Source organism: Loxodonta africana, chromosome 21, assembly GCF_030014295.1.
Source record: "Loxodonta africana isolate mLoxAfr1 chromosome 21, mLoxAfr1.hap2, whole genome shotgun sequence".
Taxonomy (NCBI): domain Eukaryota; kingdom Metazoa; phylum Chordata; class Mammalia; order Proboscidea; family Elephantidae; genus Loxodonta; species Loxodonta africana.
In genome coordinates, this window is record NC_087362.1 from 59,209,893 (window position 1) to 59,236,373 (window position 26,481).

Sequence of the window (26,481 nt, forward strand, 5' to 3'; positions counted from 1 at the left end):
TTTAAAATTTTCCCTTTATCTTTGGTTTTGGCAAGTTTGGTGATAATATGTCTTGGTGTTTTTCTTTTTGGATCAATCTTAAATGGGGTTCGATGAGCATCTTGGATAGATATCCTTTCGCCTTTCATGATGTCAGGGAAGTTTTCTGCCAACAGATCTTCAACTATTCTCTCTGTATTTTCTGTTATCCCTCCCTGTTCTGGGACTCCAATCACATGCAAGTTATTCTTCTTGATAGAGTCCCACATGATTCTTAGGGTTTCTTCATTTTTTTAATTCTTTTATCTGATTTTTTTTCAGCTATACTGGTGTTAATTCCCTGGTCTTCCAGATCTCCCACTCTGCATTCTAATTGCTCGAGTCTGTTCCTCTGACTTCCTATTGCATTGTCTAATTCTGTAATTTTATTGTTAATCTTTTGGATTTCTGAATGCTGTCTCTCTATGGATTCTTGGAACTTATTAATTTTTCCACTATGTTCTTGAATAATCTTTTTGAGTTCTTCAACTGCTTTATCAGTGTGTTCCTTGGCTTTTTCTATAGATTGCCTTATTTCATTTCTGAGGTCATCCCTGATGTCTTGAAGCATTCTGTAAATTTGTTGTTTATATTCTGTATCTGGCAATTCCAGGATTGTATCTTCATTTGGGAAAGATTTTGATTCTTTAGTTTGGGGAGTTGTAGAAGCAGTCATGGTCTGCTTCTTTATGTGGTTTGATATCGACTGCTGTCTCCGAGCCATCACTAAGATATTGTAGTGATTTATTCTATATTTGCTCACTGAGTCTTATCTTGTTTTGTTTTCTTTCAATATACGTAGATGGGCTACTAGATTGCGCTGTCTTGATTGTTGTAGCCCTTGACTCACTTATGTCCTATTACCAGCTGGTTTGGGCTGTTACCAGATATATATGCCTGAGTCCATTCACTATTCTTGAGTAGAATCTGATTTTGGGTCATCAGATGTGTGGTGCAGACTGTCACCTATCCACCTAGAGAAGTAGTGGTGATAGTTGTGTGCACCAGATTCTAGTAGCAGCTGGGGTTCACAGTCCAGGGTGGGGGCAAGATACTGACAGGCTTCTCCTAAGTGTCAGTGAGGTAGGTGTGTCTCTATTCCTAAAGCACCTTGGTGGGTGGGCTCTGCAGGTGTACCTTAGGCCCCCAGTGCAAGTACCTCTACAGATTGGTAGGTGTCACCCTCCTTAGACTCCTAAGGCAGGAGGCTAGGTAGTCTGAGGGGAGCTTCAGTCCTCAGTTCCCTGTTGTGGGTCAGTGAGGGCTCTGTTGAATACGCAGAGATATGAGACCTGGGAAACTTGTCTTTCCAGTAAATCCGCTAAAACAATTGCAGTCAGATCCCTATCAGAAATGCTCTTGCATTATAATAGCCACCTTGTTCCCTGTAGGGATGAAAGCCCAAGACTGTGGATCACATATGCTTGGGTGGAGCTGGTTCTGTGTTTTTAGTCCAATTAGGGAAGGATTTCTGGTCCCTGGGTTTTTTGTAGCTGCTTCTCTCAGGCCAGGAGAATGGGTTTGGAAAAGACCAAAGAAAGAAAAACCGCAGTGCTGTTCATCCTCTGGCTCAGGAAATTCCAACGTTAATGAAGCCGCCTGGGAAGGGGAGGGGGGGTTCAGATAAATAGGAGAGAGTAGCACCCCGGAATATAGACAAAGTTACTTATCTTACTTGGGACGACTGTTTTATCTGAGATTCCCGAGGGGCGCATCCACTGTGTGCTGGCTGGGTAGAGATTGACCCTGAGGGTCAGGCCCGTGTCCCATGCTTGCGCTGTCTCAGAAGCCGCAGTTAGTTCCTCCGCTCCCAGTCCAAAGCCCAGCGCCAAGGTTCCCTGGCTGGGATGCTGCACTCCTGGCTCCAAAACCAGTCACTGCCTCCCGGTGACTTCTCCTCCTTTCAGCCGCGTGGCTGTGCTGCCTGCATGCACTGGCTGGGCTTCCCCCGAGGTCAGTTCAGGGGGCTAGGGCTGCGCCCCGTGTTTGCGCTGTCTCAGGATGCTGTGCTTAGCTCCCCTGCACCCAATCCAAAGCCCGGCGCCAAGGTTTCCTGACTGGGACGCTGGCTCCAGGCTCCAAAAACAGTTGCTGCTTCCCCGTGGTTGTTCGTTCTCAGTCTCTGTCGCTCAGGTCAACTCTTTAGATCTGTGTTTGATGGTCAGGGTTCATAGATTGTCATGCATGTGATCGATTCACTTGTTTTTCTGAGTCTTTCTTGCAAGAAGGATCCGAGGTAGCATCTACCTAGTCAGCCATCTTCTCCATTCTACTCTTGATGAGCATTTGAGTAATTTCCAGTTTGAGGCTATTATTAATAGTGAGGCTATGAACCTTCTAGTACATGCCTTTTGGTGGACATATGTACGCACTGCTGTTGGGTAAATACCTAGGGGTAGAATTGCTGGACCACGGGGTATATGTGTGTTTTACTAGATACTTACTGCCAGTTTTCCAAAGCAGTTGCTTTGATTTACTCCCACTAGGGAAGCTGTGTATCAGAGTTGCAGTTGCTTCACATCCTCACCAATACTTACTCATTTCATCCATTCCGGTGGGTGTGCTGTAGTAGTAAATTTCCCTGATCACTAATAAATTTGACCACATTTTCATGTTTACTGGCCATTTTTTACGCTAACATTTAGTGGGTGCGTTCTTTGTCAACTCCCAGTCCTCTCTGCTTTACAAGTCTTACCTCATTTAATGACAACAGCACCATCCTCATTTCAGAGATGGGTAAAAAGTTTTTGGTAAGAGGAGCTGAGATTCACACCCCACTGTTTCGGGGTGAGCACCTTAGCCTTGTCATCCCACTTCAAGAGTTGGGCCACCCTAGCCACACTGAGATCTAACCAGTTATTTTTGCACTTGTCTACTAACCTTAAGGTTGTCGACTGAAACCCACCCAGTGGCAGCACTGTGAAAGAAAGGCCTGGAGGGCACTCCATAAAGATTACAACGAAGAAAACCCCAGGGGAAGTTCTACTCTGTGTCAGAATCCACTCAAGGGCAATGGGGTGGGAGGGGGATGGTCTACAGAGGTGCAGAAGAAAAGGAAGCAAATGAAGATAGCCAAGAAGAAGGGAGGAGGACAAGCCCCCAGGCTACAGATAAAGAAGGGAAGGAGAAAAAGTGCTGGAGCTTGTGAAATAGGAGATGCAAATTGCAAATTAAAAGTTTATTTACAGGAAAGTCGTGAGAAGCAAGAACAGAAAGGGCTGGAGGTGGTGTGGCAGTGAGGCAGGGCGCCTAAGTGGCCATCCTTAGCTGGGTGAAGGGAACACAGGGGCCAGGCTGTGGAGAAGGGGTGCTTTTTCTGGCAGCTTCTGCCAAGGCCCCAGGAGGGGCGTGAAAGCAGCAGAGGTGCAGAAGGGACATCAGGCAAAGACTTTGAGGAGCTCCACCAGGCGTGGGTCCTTGTAGAGCTTTTCCTCCAGAGCCAGGTACTTCAGGGGCGCCAGCTCCTTGTGTCTGCAATTGGAGGGCAGGGCAACAAGGGGTGAGGGAGCATGAAGCTGGTGGCCCAGCCCCCCTGCCCCCCTCTCCAGATCCTCTGCCCCCTCACCGATTGAGCCGCTGCTCCAGGATGCGGATGCGGAACATGGCCTGAGAACAGTAACTCAGGTACAGATCCTCATCCTCGGGAGTCAGGGTCACCTGGTTCTCCTGGTACCACTGCTGCTTCTTCTGCAGTTCCTGGGTCTCCTGTGGGCACAGGGAGGAGAGGAAAGAGTTGATGGGGGCTGACCTCACCCAGGCTGCAGGCTGAAATCCCACTAGTCTCCAGACAGGGCCCCACTGCCCCCACACCCAGAAGTCAGAAAGGCAGAGGCTGAGGCCATACAGGGTCTTGGTTGGGGGCTGCTGAGGCTGTGTTTAGGAGGACATAATGTCCATGAGATCAAAGCAGGGGTCAAGACTGAGACAACTATTCAGCTCTGGACAAATTTCCTACATTTTCAGAGCCTCCAATTTCTTAACTGAAAACTGAAGCTCATTGTGCCCTCACCCCCACCTTGTAGAGCAGTTTGCAGTAAGATAATATGGGAAGTATATGGTGCATGCTTGACCCGCAGAAATGGGTCAGTGCATCTATCTACGCTTCCATCCATCCACCCACTCAGCCATCCATCTACCCCCCCATCCACCTCATCCATCCACTCACTGATCCACTCCATCTCTCCACCTGCCCCATCCATCCATCTCTCCACCCGCCCCATCCATCTCTCCACCCGCCCCATCCATCCATCTCTCCACCCGCCCCATCCATCCATCTCTCCACCCACCCCATCCATCTCTCCACTCACCCCATCCATCCACCCATGTACCAATCCACTCCAGCCATCCATTTCTCCACCCACCCCATCCATCCATCCATCTCTCCACCCACTCCATCCATCCATCTCTCCACCCACCCCATCCATTCACCCACGCACCGACCCACTCCATCCATCCATTTCTCCACCCACCCCATCCATCCATCTCTCCACTCACCCCATCCATCCATCTCTCCACCCACCCTGTCCATCCATCTCTCCACCCACCCCGTCAATCCATCTCTCCACCCACCCCATCCATCCACCCATGCACCGATCCACTCTATCCATTTCTCCACCCACCCCATCCATCCATCTCTCCACTCACCCCATCCATCCATCTCTCCACCCACCCCGTCCATCCATCTCTCCACCCACCCCATCCATCCATCTCTCCACTCACCCCGTCCATCCATCTCTCCACCCACCCCGTCCATCCATCTCTCCACCCACCCCGTCCATCCATCTCTCCACCCACCCCATCCATCCATCTCTCCACCCACCCCATCCATCCATCTCTCCACCCACCCCATCCATCCATCTCTCCACCCACCCCGTCCATCCATCTCTCCACCCACCCCGTCCATCCATCTCTCCACCCACCCCATCCATCCATCTCTCCACTCACCCCATCCATCCATCTCTCCACCCACCCCGTCCATCCATCTCTCCACCCACCCCATCCATCCATCTCTCCACCCACCCCATCCATCCATCTCTCCACCCACCCCATCCATCCATCTCTCCACTCACCCCATCCATCCATCTCTCCACCCACCCCGTCCATCCATCTCTCCACCCACCCCGTCCATCCATCTCTCCACCCACCCCATCCATCCATCTCTCCACCCACCCCATCCATCCACCCACCCACCCATCCAATGAACAAGAGTGAGGAAGAACACCTCATCATTTGAAAACCCTGAGCACTGACACGCTCATCCCCTCCTCGGTCCCTCACAAGTCTGTGAGGTGGTGGGGCAGACAGCCCTGGGCCCATTTCCCGGATGAGGATGCCAAGGCACCCTGCGCGCCCCTCCCAGGGCCTCGGCTGCACCTTCTCAAAGCGAGCCTGGATGAGGTTGGCCTTGTCGATGAGCCTCTGCTTGAAGTCGCTGAGGCATTCATCCTTGAGGCGCACAGCCTGCCAGCGTGTCAGCTTCTCGCCCGGTGGGAGCTGTGCCAGGAATGGGGCCAGGTAGTCCAGCTGGGTCTCCATCTGCCGCAGGTGCTCCTCGTGCATCACGCGTTCCTGGGGAGTGGGCATGAGGGTCATGTGGGGCAGCAAGGGGCATCAGGGACCTCTCAGCCAGGTCCACATTGTGACAGTGCAAAATCAGGCCACAAATCCAGGACCCAGTGCTGGGCGCCTTGGGCTGAGGCCTTAGAGGGGACCTGTGGGCTGGTGTCTTGTACCCATGCTTACGGATAACAGCCTAGCTCTTATTTCTTCCATGAATTCAGGGCTCTTTATCTAAGCCTGAGTTTCCTCTGAGGATTCAGCCAAGATCATATCTGTAAACACATAGTCTGTTGCCGACACGCTTGCTCAATGAGTGGTGGTGGTTTCGTGTGCCGTCGAGTCATTTCCAACTCATCCCAACCCCATGTGACAGTAGAACTGCCCCATAGAGTTTTCCAGGCTACAGTCTACAGAAGCAGATCACCAGGTTTTTCTCCCGCAGAGACACTGGGTGGGTTCAAACCATCAGCTTTTTGGTTAGCAGCCAAATGCTTGACTGTGACACCACCAGGGCTCCCTGGTGGTGGAGTTAATGACATTAAATTAAAAACCACCAGAAACTGCCTTCATGCTTCCCTTTTATCCTGGGGCCTTGTGTCCTGCAGCACAGATGGCCATGAAGTGGAGATGTGGGGGCTGACGCCCACCCCCTCGGGTTTGGGAGCCAGTCATCTGATGCCCTGCCCCAGCTCACTAACTGCAAACTATTTTTAGAGATTTCCAATTGTTTGATGAAGAAGATTCGGAAACCAGCTTGGGAAACCAAGCCAGGACTTGCAACCTGTGGGTGTAACTTGAACACCCTGCGCTGCAGGGGTGGCCTAAGAACTCAGGCCCGTGGCCACAGTCGGCTTGCTGGGGCTTCGGGGAAAGGCTTCAAGCTCTATAGGAGTCCAGGGTGGAGGCGGGTACACAGGTACGTTTTCTTCTTTCCCACATACAGTATAGACCATGGCTTAACCAGAAGCCCCTGGAAGTGGGGGGAAGACCTGGCTTAGATCATGAGGACTCCGGGGTGAATCAAAGAAATGGCTAGTTCAGCAGCAAGGATGAATACCATGGTGTCAGTAACTTCATGCCCTTATACAAAGGGCTTCCCAGTAGAATCCCTAGTCATTCTTGCCACCCTGGAAGCCAGGGGGTGGGGGTGGGAGGCTGGTCCAGAAAAAGCTGGGGCCGGAGCGATGGAGGGGGCTCACCATGGCCTCCCGATATTCCTTGCTCTTCTCATTGCGCTTGGTGTCATAGATGGAGATGGTCAGCACATGCCCCTCTTCCTCCTCCTCTCGAAGCTTCAGGATCTCCAGCACCTGGGGTGGGAAAGGGGGGGGGTGTGATTAAGACACGCCCACCCCATCACCTCTCACCTGCCCACTCTCCCATGGGACCCTACCTCCAGCTCTGACTCCCAGGCCTGGTGTCTGGACAGCTTCTCCTCGCTCTTGAGCTTTATCATGGCCTCGTACTGGTAGAGAAGCTTCTTAGTGTGCTCCATCGGCTCCACCTGGGACAACAACCAGCACACTGACATGGAGAGGCCACCTGGGTTCCAATCTGCCCCTGCCACTTCCTAGCTGTGTGACCTAAAACAAGTTGTTTAACCTTTCTGGGCCTCAGTTTCCTCATCTGTAAAAACACAAGTAACAGAGCAGGAGCCAGAGACTCAGAGGGATTGAGAAAGGTGCCAGAGGAGTGAGGATTTGAACTAAGAAAATCAGACCACAGTGGTGGTGTCTTTTCCTACTTAGCATTGGTCCTCTGGATCTGGGTCTTCCCTGCCCAGGGGTAGTGGTGGGGAGTGGTCTCAGCCCATTGGGTTCTCCTTGGTGGAAGAGGGGGAGATTTTTAAAAGAGCTGCAAAGAGAGGGGTACCCAGACGGGAGCTTTTGATTATCGCAAGGAGCCCGTACCCGCTTAGGTCGGGTCGATTCGACTCACAGCGACTCTACAGGACAGAGTAGAACTGCCGCATAGTTTCCAAGGAGCGCCTGGTGGTTTGGAACACCCAACCTTTTGGTTAGCAGCCATAGCGCTTAACCACTACACCACTAGGGTTTCCTATCCCAAGGAGCAGGGTGAATTTCCAACTGGGAGCCAGAGCTTCCGGTCCTGGTTCTCCCAAGTTGCTGGGACAGGACCGAGGTCCGAGCGGCTTCTCCTCCCCCCACCCGCTGCATTCCGCGGCCACGCTCCCAGGCCCACCTCGAAGCTGACGCACATGTCAGGCGTCATGATGATCTTGTTGCCCTTGCTGTCCACCTCGGTGCGCCGCAGGAACTCCCGCTTGGAGGCCGTGATGTGGTCGTTGCGGCAGTGGTAGCACAGCTGGATGCGCTCGTCCGCGATCAGGAACACACGCTCGGCCACGTCCTCGTCCGCGGGCTTCGCGGGGTTGCGGCAGAACCGCTCGGTGATCTTCTGTGAGGCCAGAACAGGCAGAGGACAGGAGGTGGGGGAAGGATTTCTGTGCATGCCCCCAAGGGCACTCAGGGACATTGGGGTCTGGTGTCCTCTGGAGGTTCCTGTGGAGCAGACCCCCAGCCAGACAGTGGTTCTTATGGCCCCACAGCTCTCAGGCCAGGCCGCTCCAGCCCTGTATGGTGTTAGACGTCTCTAGCTCTTCAACAAGACTGCTCGCCCACCTCCAGAGACAGGGAGCTCACCACCTCTCCCGGTTGCCTACTACCATCACTAGATATCCTTTACTGCTAGAAAGAGCTGCTGTGGTATGCAGCCATTAAACTCAGTTGCCAAATAATTTGTAATGACACAGAGGAAAAGCACACTTTAATTTAAGTGGATGATATGAGGATTACACATGCATGGATCTCAAGTAAGGTAGAAAAGACTCTCAAAACCAAACCCATTAATACACGGTAATTCTGACAAATGCCATTCTGAGATGTATTTACTTTTCTCTCCATATTTCTCCATATTTTCCAAATGTTTTGTGACAAGTGTGCATTTTTTTAGAACAGTGAGGAAATACTTGGCCCAACGGTTAAGGGCATAGCCTGACATCAGACAGCCCTGGGACGGTGCGTTTGGTAAAGCACTTAGTTCATAGTTCAAACCAAAACCCGTTGCCATCCAGTCGATTCTGACTCATACAGACCCTGTAGGACAGAATAGAACTGCCTTAATAAGCAGCCGAGCTCTTAACCATTGTGTCACCAGGGTTCCGGCTCATAGTTGGTGCTCATGAAATGTCTCAGGCTTTGATGGCACCCCAGAGCCAAGGCTCTCCCCATCCCATGGTGACCTCGGCCTGCCACGGAATGAGGGCCCCCTGTCCCCAGGCCCAGCGAACTCCTACCACTATGGGTCGGGGGTTGGATTCCGCGCTGTTCAGAGGGAGTTTCTTGACCCTGGGGCCAAAGTTGATGTGGCGGTAGGAGAGGAAGTCTGGCCGTCCCTGGAAGTGCTCCGTCATCGTCTTGGGCGTCTCCTCCCGCTTTATTAGGCCATCCACACGGGCCGACTGGTAAAACTCCATAACTCGGTCATTCTCGGGGAGCATGGACTTGTATGAGTGCACTGTGATGGGGGAGGGTAGGAGAGAAAGTGCCAGATGAGCAACCGAACTATGAGAGCTGGCATGATAACAGACCCCAGGCCCAAGGGAGAAGGCAGCACCACGTATGGATGAGAATTAGTGATATAACCAATCCCCAATTGTTGGGTATTTAGGTTGTTTCCAGCTTTTTGTTATTGTAAACAACACCATGATGAACATCTCTCATGTGTTCTTTGTTCTTGCTCAGGATAGATTCTCAGCAGTGGAATTGCTGGGTCAAAGAGGGTACACATCTTAAGACCATTGTAGATATATTTTGCCGAACTGCCCTCCAGAAAAGTTGTGCCAATTTGCTCTCCTACCAGCAGTGACAGGGTGACTGCTGCTTTGCACGCTTGTTCACACCGGTGGGACTATTTTTTTCCATCTTTACCAACTTGAGGGTTGTAAAATGGTCCCTTATTGGGTTAGTTTCTTTTTTTTTTTTTTTGACAACAAATGAGGTTGGTCATGTTTTTAAATGTGTATTGGCCCTATGTTTTTCCTTCGCGAATTCTTGAAAAGGGTTATTGATTCTCTCCCAAGACATGACCTTCCCTCCCTTGCCAACTTTCTGAGCTCATGGCCATGTCCACACTTTACACACCATCTGCCCTTTGCATTGCCCTTGTGGGGAACATTTACTGGTTTTACTACTCAACATCCTTATCTCCTTTAACTGTGGTCCCCACTGTGTGCCCTCTTGCTGGGCTTCCTGCCCAACATCAAGCACAGAATGGGCATGTAGCCCCAGCTATGACTTCCTGGAGGAACATTTGTTACTTCTCCTTGGATTTTCTGAGCTCCCCCCATCTCCCCACACATCAGGTTGCTTAGGGAGGCAGAGATGGTTTCTGCTGCTTGCCACCCAGGAACCCTGTCCATACAAGGATGCTGACTCCTCCCACCGCATACCAGCTGCCATGGAGGCAGTGTGTACTCCCTCCTTGCCCTGGGCTCCTGCCTGACCAGTAATGGAGTCCACGCACCACGCAGAGCCTGGGGGTGGCCTGGCTTGAAGTAGTCAGTGTTTAGGCCTGTGGTCTTGTTCATGTGCCTCAGCTCCAACATGTCCTCCCGGTTCTGGTACCACTCCTTTATCTCCAAAATGTTGGTACCTGTGGTGCCGAGTGAAGCTCGCTGCAGCCAGCCAGCTCCTCCAGCCTCCACCCCCCTGTTCCCCACACACAGAGGTCAGCAGAGCCCACACACACTGAGATAGTGGCAGTGATGTGCCCAAGGTCACACGACACACTGGGAGACCCAGCTCTCCTGCTCCCCACATCAAGCCTCACCCCTGCCCCTGCCCTAGCTCCCCCAGCCAGGCTGCCCCGTACACTCCAAATCCTCGTAGGTGGTGAGGCGGCACACTAGGCCATTGTTGTTGAGGTACGGGGCCCACTTCTCCAGTTTCGCCCTCTTGTACAGGATTATCTTCTTCCCATTGGGGCAGCGGGTCTCGAATGCTGTGGGCACAGAGTAGGTCTGAGGGCTCTCTTCCCCAGATCGGGGAGCCCAGGCCTGAGGGAGAAGGCAGCTCCACATATGGATAAGCACTAATGGTATAACCGATCCCCTACTGCTGGGTATTTAGGTTCTTTCCAACTTTTTGTTATAAACAGCACCATGATGAACACCTGTGTCATGAATTCTTTGTTCTTGCTCATTGTTCGCTCAGGACAGAGTCTCAGCAGTGGAATTGCCCATCACACTGTCTGCTCCCTCCTGCCCCTGCCAGGCCCCAAGTCCCCTCGGGGCGTTCTCAGGCCAGGCAGAGGCACAGGCCCACAAGAACAGGGTTCGAGCCCGACCTGAGCATCTGCTCCCCAGACACATCAGTCTCCCTGGCTGCCAGGCCTTTGCCTGTGCAGGTCTCTCTGCCTGAAACATGGTCCCCTCCTGCCCTTGCTGGGCTGAATCCTTCCGACCCTTCCAAACTTAGCTCAGGGAGCCCCACCTCTTGGGAGCCCTCAACGCCTAAGCTGGGCCAGGTGGGCCCCTCTGGGTTCCTGTGACACCCTCTCCAGTACTTTCCACCCTAGTGGAATGGCCTCTGCCCTCCCCATGGGTCTGGGTGCTCCCAAACGGGAAGCTCAGCAGCCAGCATGTTTCGACATGGGGCGTGAGCATTCCCGCTCTCCTGCTTTCTCTGCTTGACCTTCCTGGGTCCTGACACCCCCTGCACCATCTGAACCCTGTGCCTCCTTCAGGCAGAGGGGGTGAGAAAGGGGGAGGCCTGTGTCCCTGTCCTCCATGTGACCCAACCCCGGGGTACCCCACACTGAGCACAGGCGAACTGAGCCCCCTCCTGGGTGCCAGGTCACAGAGTGTGTGAACAGGGATGCTGCAGAAAGGGGGAGGGGCCAGGGCAGCCCAGCCTAGCTGTTGCCCTGGAACTGAGCCTGGCAAGGGTTTCTGAACAAGCCAATACCATCTGGGGAGATCTCAATCTGCTCCACCCACGAGTGCGGCATGTCGAAGCTCTTCTCCTCATCCTCCTTGCCCTGTTGAGAGAGGTTGGGAGTAGGAGGGTGCCGGTCAGGGCTGGGCCTTGAAGCAGACGTTAGGGCCCGAGCTGTCTCATTCCCTCAGCCAAGCCAAGATGTGTCATCAGCTTCCCTAGGGGAGCCGGTGGTCGTGAGAAGCTTGGACCCCCACACCTTTCAGGCGTGAGCCCACAATTACGGAGGGAGAGGAGTCACCTCTTGGCAGAGTGTCCTCCCCTGCACTCACCTTTCCTCAACTGCTCAGCCGAGGCGCCAGGCACAGCATGGGCTAGTCTTCAAGAGAGTGGCTCTGGAGTCAGGTGGATCCAAGCGCCACCCTCCATCAGACACCAGCAGAGGGGCCTTGGGCAAGTCTCTTAACCCCTCTGAGCCTCAGTTACCTTAACTGTAAAATGGACCTCTTGGAAGGATTAAATGGCATCATGTATACAAAGAGCTTGGGACACTGCCTGGCTGCCATCATTATTTTTTCTCTCTGAGCTTTCGTTTCCTCATCTATAAAATAAGGCCTAGTCCACACAAATGGTTCTCAAACTAGGTAACCATGGAAACATGGATGGATAAGACTTTCTCCATGTAAAATTTTCTCCCACCGACATTGCTCAGACCTCTGGCACCAGTTGTGACTTCTTGCAGGTGACAAACAAACTGGGTGAGCAGTCAGCAGTGAGCCTTCTCAAAAATCTCTAAGGTGGCCCGGCAGGAGCTGCTGGTGGTGGCTGGAGGCTCCGTTTGTTCCCCGGGGCCCACGGCTGAGCTCTGGTTCTATAGGGACACCACTGGACCGTCCTCACAGTAACAAGGGTTTCAGGCCCAAGGATGGAATTAGGTCCTGTGACTGGAACTGCTTGAGGACCAGTGGGCTGGGGTGCTATGGGTGCTCCTTCCAGGGCTGGCCTCGCTATACACTGCCTGGGCTATGCCTCATGGTCAGCCAGCAGGGGGCGCCTGTGACCCAGGACCTGTCCGCCAAAGATGAGGATGCTGAGAACACAGTATACCATTTCCCAGGCATACCTATACTGCTGTACCAGGCACATCACACCCACGGTCTTGTTTCTCCCTCAAGCAGCCCCAGGAGGTAGGACAGAGTCTCCTTGAGAACCCAGACTTTAGAGCCAGACTGCCTGGGTTCAGATCCCAGCTCTGTCACTCACTGGTTGTGCAGCCTTGGGTAAGTTACTTAACCTGTCTGTGTATAAGTCTTCCCATCAGTACCATGGGATGATAATAATCATGGATGATGATACTAGTAGCCACCTCACTGGGTGACTGTAAAGCACCGACAACAGTGTCTGGTACACAGTAAGAGCGTATGAATGTTACCAACTATTAGTATAACAGTAAAACCTGCGAAAGCTGGAATCTGTGTAAGGCAGAAACCTGTCAGAGAAGGAAAACTCAAGTATTTTCCACTAAAATGGGTGATAGAAAAGGGACAGTGCACCCTGTCAAAGGTGGAAACCTTGTGAGACATGGAAAAACAAGGCAGTCTCATTGAATTCCGGCGCCCATGGATTTCACTGCACTATGAATACCACTATGATGCCCTCCCCCATTTTACATACAGATAAGAAAACTGAAGCTTGTAACAGGAAATTCGCACAGGTTCACCGCCAGTAACTAAGGTCCCTGTGCCCCTAAACACCACACACGGGGCCTCCCGAAGACCTGCCTGGAAGGGATGCTGATGGCCCTAGGCCAACAACCTTTAGAAGGGCTAATACGACAGACAAGAAAAGCCTGGAAGTGGTCACAAAGGATGGAAAGTGAGGAACAGACAGCCCTGGAGTTCCCAGGGGCTCAGTGAGAAGGTCATATTACCCCATTCTAGGGGTGTGCTCTTCACAGCGAGCAGGGCAACCCTGCACAACAGTGGACTGTGTTTTGGGCAGGAGACCTGAATTCATGTCCCAGCCCTCCTCTAAGCCAGCAGTGGCCCTGGGCAGGTCTGGGCCTCAGTTTGCCCTCTGTAAAATGGGGGCATGATCCAGGCTAGGAGAGTTCTTCTGCCCTGAGGAATATGTAACTGGTCTGCCCGGACCATCCCCACCCCCACACATACACACACAGATTGGGACATTCGTCGGGCTGGCCTGACACAAGATGGGGTGTGAAGCCCTCCCCACACCTCATCCCGGCCCCATGCGCTCACCGAGACTCACCAGATTTTCCACATCGTCGTCATCATCATTTATCCCATCATCCTCGTCATCGGTCGTGAACAGGTGAGGCTTATCAGTCCCCAGGAGTAGGTACTCCCACCTCACAGGGTCTCCCAGGTCAAAGACCAAGTCCTGATGGGGAAGGGATACACTGAGTGCACTCCACTGCCGCCACACCCCCATCTGCTCTAAGGGATGGTGGAAACAGCTGCTCTGAGAGTAGAGAAGGGACCTGGGGCCGGGTCTCAGAGGGCCAGAATGTTAGCTCCAGGCAGCCTCTCAGAGTCCATCCCCACCCTTCTCATTTTAATGAGGAAACTGAGGCTCAGAGGAGGGGTGGTGGGGGGACTTGATGCGTGTTGTCCAATCTCCCTGTAAAGCAATCCATTATTGGTCTCTGTGAGAGGCTCAGAAACCTCTGGGCTGGGATAGGCTGGATTTGGAGGTCACTCTGCGAGGGCTGGAGAGTGTCCGGGGCAGTGTTCAGAGCAAATGCAAGCCAAGGACAGGCTACTCTCTAGAGATTTTAAGGGAGGGGGCATCTGACCACTCCCAAGAAACCTCAGGTTTAAAATAAGACCTCCTCATGTTGGCTGTAACCTCCATTAATAATTACAACATGGAATGTACAAAGGATGAATCTAAGAAAACTGAAAGTCGTCAAAAATGAAATGGAACGCATAACCATCAATATCCTAGGCATTAGTGAGCTGAAATGGACTGGGATTGGCCATTCTGAATGGGACAATCACATGGTCTACTATGGCAGGAATGACAACTTGAAGAGGAATGGCGTTGCATTCATCGTCAAAAAGAACATTTCAAGATACATCCTGAAATACAACTGCTCTCAGTGGTAGGGTGATAGCCATACACCTACAAGGAAGACCTACAAGTTAATACCACTATTATTCAAATTTACACACCGACCACTAAGTCCAAAGATAAACTAAGAGGTTACTGAAAAGACAGGAAAGAAAGAAAAGACCAAGATGGATGTCAGAGGAGACTCTGAAACTTGCTCTTCAGCATCGTGCAGCTAAAGCAAAAGGAAGAATTGATGAAGTAAGAGAACTGAACAGAAGCTTTCAAAAGGCCTCTCGAGAAGACAAAGTAAAGTATTATAATGACATGTGCAAAGAGCTGGAGATGGAAAACCAAAAGGGAAGAACACACTCGGCGTTTCTCAAGCTGAAAGAACTGAAGAAAAACTTCAAACCTCAAGTTGCAGTAGTGAAGGATTCCATGGGGAAAATATTAAACAACACAGGAAGCATCAAAAGAAGATGGAAGGAATACACGGAGTCATTATACCAAAAAGAATTAGTCGATATTCAACCATTTCAAGAGGTGGCATATGATCAGGAACCGATGGTACTGAAGGAAGAAGTCCAAGCTGCTCTGAAGGCATTGGCAAAAAACAAGGCTCCAGGAACTGATGGAATATCAATTGAAATGTTTCAACAAACAGATGCAGCCCTGGAGGTGCTCACTCGTCTATGCCAAGAAATATGGAAGACAGCTTCCTGGCCAACTGACTGGAAGAGATCCATGTTTATGCCTATTCCCAAGAAAGGTGATGCAACCGAATGTGGAAATTATAGAACAATATCATTAATATCACACGCAAGCAAAATTTTGCTGAAGATCATTCAAAAATGGCTGCAGCAGTGTATCGAAAGGGAACTGCCAGAAATTCAGGCCGGTTTCAGAAGAGGACGTGGAACCAGGGATATCATTGCTGATGTCAGAGGGATCCTGGCTGAAAGCAGAGAATACCAGAAGGATGTTTACCTGTGTTTTATTGACTATGCAAAGGCATTCGACTGCGTGGATCATAACAAACTATAGATAACACTGCGAAGAATGGGAATTCCAGAACACTTAATTGTGCTCTTGAGGAACCTTTCCATAGATCAAGAGGCAGTTGTTCGGACAGAACAGGGGGATACTGATTGGTTGAAAGTCAGGAAAGGTGTGTGTCAGGGTTGTATTCTTTCACCATACCTATTTAATCTGTATGCTGAACAAATAATACGAGAAGCTGGACTATATGAAGAAGAATGGGGCATCAGGATTGGAGGAAGACTCATTAACAACCTGTGTTATGCAGATGACACAACCTTGCTTGCTGAAAGTGAAGAGGACTTGAAGCACTTACTAATGAAGATCAAAGACCACAGCCTTCAGTATGGATTACACCTCAACATAAAGAAAACAAAAATCCTCACAACTGGACTAATGAGCAACATCATGATAAACGGAGAAAAGATTGAAGTTGTCAAGGATTTCATTTTACTTGGATCCACAATCAACAGCCATGGAAGCAGCAGTCAAGAAATCAAAAGACGCGTTGCATTGGGTAAATCTGCTGCAGAGGACCTCTTCAAAGTGTTGAAGAGCAAAGATGTCACCCTGAAGACTAAGGTGCGCCTGACCCAAGCCATCGTATTTTCAGTCACATCATATGCATGTGAAAGCTGGACAATGAATAAGGAAGACCGAAAAAGAGTTGACAGCTTTGAATTGTGGTGTTGGCGAAGAATATTGAATACACCATGGACTGCCAAAAGAACGAACAAATCTGTCTTGGAGGAAGTGGGGCCAGAACGCTCCTTAGAGGCAAGTATGGTGAGACTGCGTCTTACACACTTTGAACATGTCAGGAGGGATCAGTCCCTGGAGAAGGACATCAGGCTTGGCAGAGTACAGGGTCAGCAGAAAAGAGGAAGACTCTCAACGAGGTGGATTGACAAAGTGGCTGCAACAATGAGCTCAAGCATAACAAACGGTACCAACTCGACGGCACCTAACAACAAAAACACTGCCACCAACTTCTGCAGTCTGAAATTGATTGAACATACAATCAGGATGCACTGATAATTACTGGTGATTGGAATGCAAAAGTTGGAAACGAAGAAGAATCGCTAGTTGGAAAAAATGGCCTTGGTGATAGAAACAATGCTGGAGACTGCATGATAGAATTTTGCAAGACCAATGACTTATTTATCGCAAATACCTTTTTCAACAACATAAACGATGACTACACACGTGAACCTTGCCAGATGGAATACACAGGAATCAAATCAACTACATCTGTGGAAAGAAATAATGAAAAAGCTCAATATCATCAGGCAGAACAAGGCCAGGGGCCAACTGTGGAACAGACCATCAATTGCTTATATGCAAGTTCAACTTGAAGCTGAAGAAAATTAGAACAATTCCATGAGAGCAAAAGTACGACCTTGAGTATATCCCACCTAAATTTAGAGGCCATCTCAAGAATAGATTTGATGCGTTGAATACTAATGACTGAAGACCAGACGAGTTGTGGAATGACATCAAGGACATCATACATGAAGAAAGCAAGAGGTCATTAAAAAGACAGAAAAGAAAAAAAAGACCAAAACGGATGTCAGAAAAGACTCTGAAACTTGCTCTTGAACATAGAGAAGCTAAAGCAAAAGGAAGAAATGATGAGTAAAAGGGCTGAACAGAAGATTTCGAAGGGCAGCTCAAGAAGACAAAGAAAAGTATTATAATAACATGTGCAAAGACCTGGATATAAAAAAACCAAAAGGGAAGAACATACTTGGTATTTCTAAAGCTGAAAGAACTGAAGAAAAAAATTCAAGCTTTGAGTTGCAATAGTGAAGGATTCTACAGGCAAAATATTGAATGACACAGGAAGCATCAAAAGAAGACGGAAGGATACACAGAGTCACGATACCAAAAAAAATTGGCCAACATTCAACCATTTCAGGAGGTAGCATATGATCAGGAATCGATGGTACTGAAGGAAGAGGTCCAAGCTTCCCCGAAGGCACTGGCGAAAAACAAGGCTCCAGGAATTGACAAAATGCCGATTGAGATGTTTCAACAAATGAATGCAGCACTGGAAGCGCTCACTCATCTATGCCAAGAAATATGGAAGACAGCTACCTGTCCAAACAACTGGAAGAAATCCATATTTATGCCTATTCCAAAGAAAGGTGATCCAACAGAATGCGAAAATTATCGAACAATACAATTAACATCCCATGCAAGTAAAATTTTCCTGAAGATCATTCAAAAGCGGCTACTGAGGTATGCCCACCTGGAACTGCCAGAAATTCAAGCCAGATTCAGAAGAGGACGTGGAACAAGGGATATCATTGCTGATGTCAGATGGATCCTGGCTGAAAGCAGAGAATACCAGAAGGATGTTTACCTGTGTTTTATTGACTATGCAAAGCAATCAACTGTGTGGATCATAACAAATTATGGATAACATTGAGAAGAATGGAAATTCCAGAACATTTAATTGTACTCACGAGGAACGTGTATATAGATCAAGAGGCAGTAGCTCAAACAAAACAAGGGGTGCGCGTCAAACTTGTATCCTTTCAACATACTTATTCAGTCTGTGTGCTGAGCTAATAATTTGAGAAGCTGGACTATATGAAGAAAGGGGAATCAGGATTGGAGGAAGACTCATTAACAATGTGCATTATACAGATGACACAACCTCGCTTGCTGAAAGTGAAGAGGACTTGAAGCACTAGCTGAAGATCAAAAGACTACAGCCTTCAGTATGGATTACACCTCAACATAAAACAAAAATCCTCACAACAGGGCCAATAAGGAACATCACGATAAATGGAGAAAATACTGAAGTTGTCAAGGATTTCATTTTACTTGGATCCACAATCAACACCCATGGAAGCAGCAGTCAAGAAATTAAACAACGTATTGCATTGGGCAAATCTGCTACAAAAGTGTTAAAAAAGGAAAGATGTCACCTTGAAGACTAAGGTACGCCTGATTCAAGCTCTGGTGATTTCGATCACCTCATATGCAAGCAAAAGCTGGGCAACGGACAAGGAAGACCAAAGGAGAACTGATGCCTTTCAATCACAGTGCTGGCGGAGAATATTATATAAACCATGGACTGTCAAAAGAACGAACAAATCTGTCTTGGAAGAAGTACAGCCAGAATGCTCCTTAGAATCAAGGATGGCGAGACTCATATACTTTGGACATGTTATTAGGAGGGATCAGTCCCTAAAGAAGGACGTCATGCTTGGTAAAGTAGAGGGTCAGTGAAAAAGAGGAAGACCCTCAACAAGACGGATTGACGCAGGGGCTGCAGTAATGGGCTCGAGCATAATAACGACTGTGAGGACGGGGAAGGACTGGGGAGTGTTTTGCTCTGTTGTACATAGGGTCGCTGTGAGTTGGAAGCTACTGGATGGCACCTAACAACAACAACAACAGTTTGCATTTGGCTGGTAACCAAAAGGTTGCCAGTTCAAAACCTACCCAGCAGCACTGTGGAAGAAAGGCTCGATGATCTGCTCTCGTAAAGATTACAATCCAGAAAACCCTCTGGAGCAGCTCTACTCTGTAACATATGGGGTTGCCAGGAGTCAGAATCAACTCAACAGCATAAGACAACAACAACAACATGTTGTTTACCCATGCCAGGAGAAGGGATTAGGCAGGGCATATGTGGAGGTCGAACATAAGAGGCAGATGGGGGATTTCTCCCTATGCTGTGGTCCTCCACCTTCATTTGACCCCAGCTCACCTAAGGAATAAGATCAGTTCCCTCAGTCAAAGTGGCTCACTTGCCAGGTAGTTCCTAGCAGATGGGGGGCACCGCACATTCCAACCCACCTCCCCAGGACCTTGTGCCCTACTCCCAGAATCAGTGTTCCAGAAGAAGATCAAAGGTCAAAGAAAAGCTGCCCATAAGGGGCTTTAACATTAAGCTGCCCCGAGCAGGCCAGCCCTAATCCTAGTCCTTAACATCATGTCTGAGCCCTGGCGGGGCTCCTGAGGATGACTCTGCTCTAGCAGGTTGGGGGAGGGAGAGAACTGATGACGGGAAGGGAGAGAACTGGTCCTAGGTACAGCAGTGATTGGAATAAGCAAAGGTGAGTGGAGAGGAACCAAATTGTACAGATGTTTGCATTTCTTTAAATCTTGTCCTAAATTCTGTCATTTTTATAAGAAGTGAGTGTTGTTGTTAGTGGCATCGAGTGGGCTCCCAACTCATGGTGACCCCAGGCACAACTGAACAAAATGCTACCGAGTCCTGCACCATCTCCATGATTGGTTGCAGATTAGACTGTTGTGATCCACAGGGTTTTCAATGGCTGATTTTAAGAAGCAGAACCAGGCCTTTCTTCCTAGTCCATCTCAGTCTGGAAGCTCCACTGAAACCTGTTCAGCATGATAGCAACACGCAAGCCTCTCTCTACTGACAGATGGGTGGTGGCAGTGCATTGGCTGGAAATTCAGCCACGGGCTCCCACATGGAAGGCAAGGATCCTATCACTGAACCCCCTCTACTTCCATAAACAACAAAGTACCCAGTGCCATCATCATTATCATGCTTTGCTACTTTAAAATCAATAATATTTATCTATACCAGCAATAGCCAACTAAAATGTATAATGAAAAATTAAGATACCCACCACAAGAGCAACAATATCTATAAACTATCTAGGAATTAACTAAAAATACAAAAGCCATGTTCATGGGTGGAAGTAGACTGCCACCTCTTTCTCCTGAGGAGCAGCTGTAGATTCAAACCACCGACCTATCGGATAGCAGCCAAGCGCATAACCACTGCGTCACCAGGGCTCAGTGACTTAATATGTAGGAAGCATTAAGATGTGAATCTTTCATATTGATACATAAACTCATCATCATGCCAAATAACATTGAAGTTCAATTTTTTTTTTTAAGGCTTTGAAAACCAAAAGTGGAAAAAGCTCAAATGTCCATCAGGGGATGAACAGATAAACAAATCACGGCCTATCCATACAATGAAATGTACTTTCAAAGCATGAATTTTATGGAATGTGAATTATAGCTCAATAAAGAAAAGCAGAACAATCAGTGTAAAAATTCACCCAGTTGGTAGAATAAAGGGGGAAATCATATGATCATTTTAATAGATGCAGAAAAAGCATTTGATAAAAACAAATTTTGATTAACAAAAAAACTGCTAGAAAACTGAAGAAGAGAAAGGAATCTTCTTAGTCTGATAAACAGTAGCTACAATAAAAACCTACAGTTAAAAAAAAAACTGGTTATAATACATGGGTAACTAAAAAAAATAACTGCTTATTGTAAATGTTGTTAGGTGCCATCACGTTGATTTCAACTCATAGCGACTCCACATGACAGAGTAGAACTGCCCCATAGAGTTTTCTTGGCTATAATTTTTATGGAAGCAGATTGCCAGATCCCTCTCTCTCAGAGCTTCTGGGTGGGTTCGAACTGCCAACTTTTTGGATAGCAACCTAGCATTCAACCATTTGTACCATCAGGACTCCTTATAATAAATGGGTAACTGTTAAAAAAAAAAAAAACTATAGTAAACATCATATGAATAATGAAATGTTAAGATATTAAGGCTTTCCTTCTGAATCAGAAACGAGACAAGGATGCCCACAGTCCCCACTTATATCTGACATTATACTGGAGGTACTAAACAGAGAAAGGAAACGAGGGAAAGAAACAAAAATTACAAGGATTGAAAAGGAAGAAACAAAACTGTCACAATTCATCTATAGGATTGTATATGTAGAAAATCCTTAATTATTGTCATGGATTGAATTGTGCCCCCCAAAATATCTGTCAGCTTGACTAGGTCATGAGTCCCAGTGTTGTATGACTGTCCACCATTTTGTCATCTGACGTGACTTCCCTGTGTGTTGTAAATCCTATCACTATGATGTAAAGAGATGGATTAGTGGTAGTTATATTGATGAGGTCTACCGCATTAGATAGTGCCTTAAGCCAATCTCTTTCGAGATATAAAAGAGAGAAGTGAGCAGAGAGACGCCGGGACCCCACACCACCAAGAAAGCAGTTCTGGGAGCAGAGCGCATCCTTTGGACCTGAAGTTCCTGCACTTAGATGCTCCCAGACCAAGGGAAGACTAATGACAAAGACCTTCCTCCAGAGTCGACAGAGAGAAAGCCTTCCTCTGGAGCTGGCACCTTGAATTTGGACTTCGAGCCTACTAGACTGTGAAAGAACAAACTTCTCTTTATTAAAGCCATTCACCTGTGGCATTTCTCTTATAGCAGCACTAGATGACTAAGACAATTATTATAATTAATAAGTTAAAACTTCCTGCATTTTCAAATGAAACGATAATGCAATACCATTACATACTTAATAGAATAGCTAAAACTAAAAAGAGGCTATATTAGTGTTGACAATGGTGTAGAGCACCTGGAACTCTCACACGCTGCCAGTGGGAGTGTAGATCGGTGCAATCGTTTTATCTACAAAACTGAACACAGGGATATCCTATGGCCACCAATTCCACTCCCAGGTATTTACCAAACAGAAATTAGTATACAAGTTCATCAGAACACATGTACAAGAATGTTCATAGCAGCACTATTCAAAATAGTCCCAGACTGGAATGATCTAAATGTGTACTAATTATGGAATGGATAAATAAATTCTGGTATATTCAACAATAAAGAAATCAATAAACAGGGAAAATGAACAAACTCCAGCTACACACAAAACATGGATGAATCTCATAAAACATAATCCTGAGGGAAAGTATCAGATATAAAAGAGTATATACTGTATGATTCAATTTATACAAAGTCCAAAAACAGACAAAATCAATGTATGTTGGTAGAAGTCAGGATAGTACTTAACTTTGGGGAGGATGGAAGGGATAGTGACCAGGAGGGGACATGAGGGACTTGTGGGGTACTGGTCCTGGTTATGCAGGTGTGTTCGGTATGTGATAATTCAATGAGGTATGAGTGCTCTTCTGTGCACTCTTGCAAAAAAAGAATATAAAGTAAGCAATTGAAACACACACACATGTATCAGTGCCATTTCCATAAATTAAAAATACATGTATACCTTTGGGGGAGGGTGGTGCAAATGGTTAACTCGCTTAGCTGCTAACTGAAAGTTTGGAGGTTCCAGTCCACTCAGAGGCTCCTTGGAAGAAAGGCCTGGTGATTTACTTCCCAAAACTTCAGCCATTGAAAACTCTATGGAGCACAATTCTACCCCGACACACATGGGGTCACTGCGAGTCAGAATCGGCTCCAGGGCACGCGGTTAGTAACTGGACACAAGGAGGCCATCTGGGGTGTGGCTGATGTTCTGTTATTTCTTCATCTCTACTCAATCTATGGAAATTCGCTGAGCTGTGCACTCAGGATGGCTGTAGTTTTCTACGTGTATGTTACACTTCAATACAGAGTTTTTAGAAATTCATTAACACAAGCAATCCACATTTTAAAAGGATACATCCATCAAAAGAGAGACAACAGTCACATCAGAGTGGCTACTTACGGGCAAAGGGGTGGCTATGGGGACTCAGCTCAGGGGCAGTCCAAAGCCCTTATGTCTTGGCGGCTGGTTCTCCCTACAGGTCTGATCACTTTCATCTTCCCCTCCACACCGCCCCCCCAACTGTCCCTGCCACAGCCACAGCCACCCAGGCCCCCTCCTGGGCACCTTGCAGCCATTCCAGCAGTCCTGCATGTTGACCCAGTAGTTCTTGTGGTTCCAGAGGCTCTCAATGCCTAGGAAGTGGCTGTCCTGGGTGCTGTAGCTGCGTGCTGTGAATGCATCGATGAAGAAGCTCTCGGGCACCTCGCGCTTCCCTGACAGCACCAGGACCCAGCAGTGCACCCGCAGGCCATGCAGGGGGTCGGGTGCTGCCTTCTCCGCCTCCTGCACAGGAGAGGTGGGAGACCATGGTCACATGGGTGGGGAGGAGAGAGTCAGGGGTCCAGCAAGAGAGCCTAGTTCTGATCCTGACTGCACCATTGGCTTGAGGACATCATCCTGCCCTGAGCCCATTTTCTTATCAATAAAATGGGAGGCTTTCACATGAACTATGGTTTACAAACTGGACTCTTTGGAATTCTAGGGTATCTGGGATTTATTGGCTTTGTATGTTGTGATTCTGGGTGAGATTTCATCCAAAGAAGGGTAATGGAACATCATATGGCTCGGCCTTGCCAGTCTCCCTCTGGGAGGACTTTGACTGTGCCATGTCCATTATTGTATCCCTAGGGTTTGGACCAGGGGGGAAACTCAGAAAACGGTAGGTGGAAGGGAATGATGGAAAGAGGGAGGATGAGAGTGTGGATGGATGGAAGGGGAGATGGGTGGATGGATGGGAGGAGGGAAGGATGGGAGGATGGATGAATGGGAGGATGGATGATTGAAGCAGGATGGGAGGATGGGTGGGAGTAGAAGAGTAGATGGAAGGATGGGTGATGGAGGGAGAGATGGGAGGATGGATGATGAAAAAAGAGATGGGAAGATAGATAAGTGTTGGAAGGAGAGAGAGGAAGATTTATGGGTGATGGAAGGAGAGATGAGGATGGATGGATGGGTGGGTGGATGGGTGGGTGGGAGGATGGATGGATGGATGGATGGGTGGGTGGATGGATGGATGGATGGATGGATGGATGGATGGATGGATGGATGGATGGATGGATGGATGGATGGATGATGAGAGGAGATATGGGAGGCTGAATGATGTCAGGGGAGATGAGAGGATGGACAGATGGGTGGATGGATGGATGGGAGGGTAGATGTAGGTATGTCTCCAGTGAAGAGTCTGGAACAAGGAGAGTGCCAGAGCTGCACTGGGAATCCATGAAATGCATTCCTTCCCTGACCTGTGTTTGTTTCCCCACTCACAGCAGCCCTTCTCATTAGCTGAGCTGGGGGTGGGGACTGAGGACTGTGGACTCACCATGAGGCGCTCCTCTTCCTCCCTCAGCTGCTTCTCCTCTGCAGTTTTGATCTCCTCCTGTCTCTTCATCTCCTGGTCCTGCTCAAACCTGCTGGTCAGGTCCCTGGGGGGTTTGATGGCATACTTCTTAGGTGGTGCCTTTTCCTCTGCATGGACCACCTGTCACCGAAGAGAAGAAATGGGTCAATGGCCCTGAACCACCCACCACACACACTTTGAGAGCTGAGGACTTCCCAACAGTCCCTCCAGGCAGGAAATCACAGTTCCTTGACTATATGGGTTTTCTGGCCCTACATGCAGACAAAGGCTCAGCTCCAGCTCTGTGACCTTAGGTACATCTTGTCATCTCTGAACCCCAGGCTCGTCTGTAACATATTAGTGAGAATATTAAGCACCCTCAGAACCAGGGTTGTTCTGAGTAGTAGACACAATAAAATGCCCACGTAAGATGCCTCCCAGGGTGGGAGCTCAGGAGACATGGCCTTCTCCTTTCTCCACAGCGAGTGCCAGTTATGTGACCCCATCTGCGAAGTGGGGCAAATTAAAAAGGGTGTCAGGATTTTCAGATTTTGCCATTGGAGGGTTTCATATGTTGACTTAAAGTAAGAGTTTGCTGGGAAAGGGAAGTGATGAAATTCTGTGTGTATGTGTGCGTGTGTGTGTGTGTACAAGAATGCACGCTAAGGTGGCAAGAAAGATTGGCAGAAAAGACCACTGCAGAGGCTGCAGAAGGGGCCTGCTGCAGTTAAGAGGCAGAAAGAGCATATCTCCAGGGTTTAGAGTCTGACCCACCTGGGCTTCCATCCATGGGTCTCCACTGAGCAGCTGTTTGACTTTGGTCACATTATTTTACCTTCCAATTTCATCTGAACACACTCATCTGTAGAATAACAGTTGCCATGGAGTCGATTTCGACTCATGGTGACCCCATGTGTGTCAGAGTAGAACTGTGCTCCTTAGGGTTTTCAATGGTTGGTTTTTCAGAAGTCGATTGTCAGGCCTTTCCTCTGAGGTGGCTCTGGGTGGACTCAAATCTCCATCCTTTTGGTTAGCAGCTGAGTGTGTTAACTGCATCACCTATGGACTCCCACTTGTAGAATAAACCAAATCCAAACCCATTGCCATTGAGTCAATTCTGACTGATAGTGACTGTTCAGGACAGAGTAGAACTACCCCATGGGGTTTCTGAGGAGCAGCTGGTGAATTCAAACTGCCAACCTTTTGGTTAGCAGCTGAGCCCTCAACACAACCACTACCTGCTGGAGGGCTGGTAACCTTTTTTTTTTTTGCTCTTAGAAAGGGGCCTTTTTACCTGAAATAAAAGAACCAAATGTCTGTCCATTTGTTTGTTATTTCATTACATGAAAACGTCTAGACAGATTTTTAACGAGTGTATAGGGTAAATGTGAAATATCATTAGGTGTCGTCCAGTCATGCGCCACCAGGCCTCCATCCGTAGAATAGGAGTGATAATTCCTACCACACTGGGCAGTTGTGAGGAGTAGCTAAGTCAGTGGACATCAAAGCAGTTTATAAACCAGAAAGTTCTCTGCATCTGTTAGTCCTGATATTTCCATTATTAAGATCCTGACTATGGCTGAGACATGGGCCTGTGTGTGAGCTCACAGGCCTTTGGGACCAAAAGTTTTTTCTTGGAGTGGGGGTGGGGGTGGCCTGAGGGGGAAGGCTCTCTCCCTCCTTCTCACCCTCACTCCACCAGAGCACCCACCTGGGTCCCACAGGGCTCACACAGGTGCAACACAGGTACATGTATACCTGCTGGGTGTTCTGGGGCCCCGGATGCCAACCCCTGACTTGCAGACAACCACAGGGGCTTGGCTCTAACCACAGAGCTCCAGAGCTCATTCAAGCTCATTTAAAGTGTCTTCTGTGTGCAGTACGACAATTTTCCAAATATAAAGA

At 48.6% G+C, this 26,481-nt stretch overlaps 1 protein-coding gene across 1 annotated transcript in view; it reads right to left on the reverse strand.

The window, feature by feature from the left end:
• Positions 1-784: 784 nt before the first annotated feature.
• Positions 785-26,481, reverse strand: part of DRC7 (dynein regulatory complex subunit 7) — a 33,713-nt gene continuing 8,016 nt past the window's right edge. Inside the window, exons 5-17 of the mRNA XM_023555559.2 lie at positions 24,559-24,717; positions 23,304-23,522; positions 13,806-13,937; positions 11,565-11,637; positions 10,471-10,599; positions 10,123-10,251; positions 8,894-9,114; positions 7,780-7,995; positions 6,971-7,081; positions 6,777-6,887; positions 5,392-5,586; positions 3,584-3,723; positions 785-3,489 (exon numbers count right to left, since the gene is read on the reverse strand). Coding sequence (XP_023411327.2) covers positions 3,396-3,489; positions 3,584-3,723; positions 5,392-5,586; positions 6,777-6,887; positions 6,971-7,081; positions 7,780-7,995; positions 8,894-9,114; positions 10,123-10,251; positions 10,471-10,599; positions 11,565-11,637; positions 13,806-13,937; positions 23,304-23,522; positions 24,559-24,717 — 1,929 coding nt within the window. The 3' untranslated portion in view covers positions 785-3,395. The remainder of the gene's footprint in view (positions 3,490-3,583; positions 3,724-5,391; positions 5,587-6,776; positions 6,888-6,970; positions 7,082-7,779; positions 7,996-8,893; positions 9,115-10,122; positions 10,252-10,470; positions 10,600-11,564; positions 11,638-13,805; positions 13,938-23,303; positions 23,523-24,558; positions 24,718-26,481) is intronic.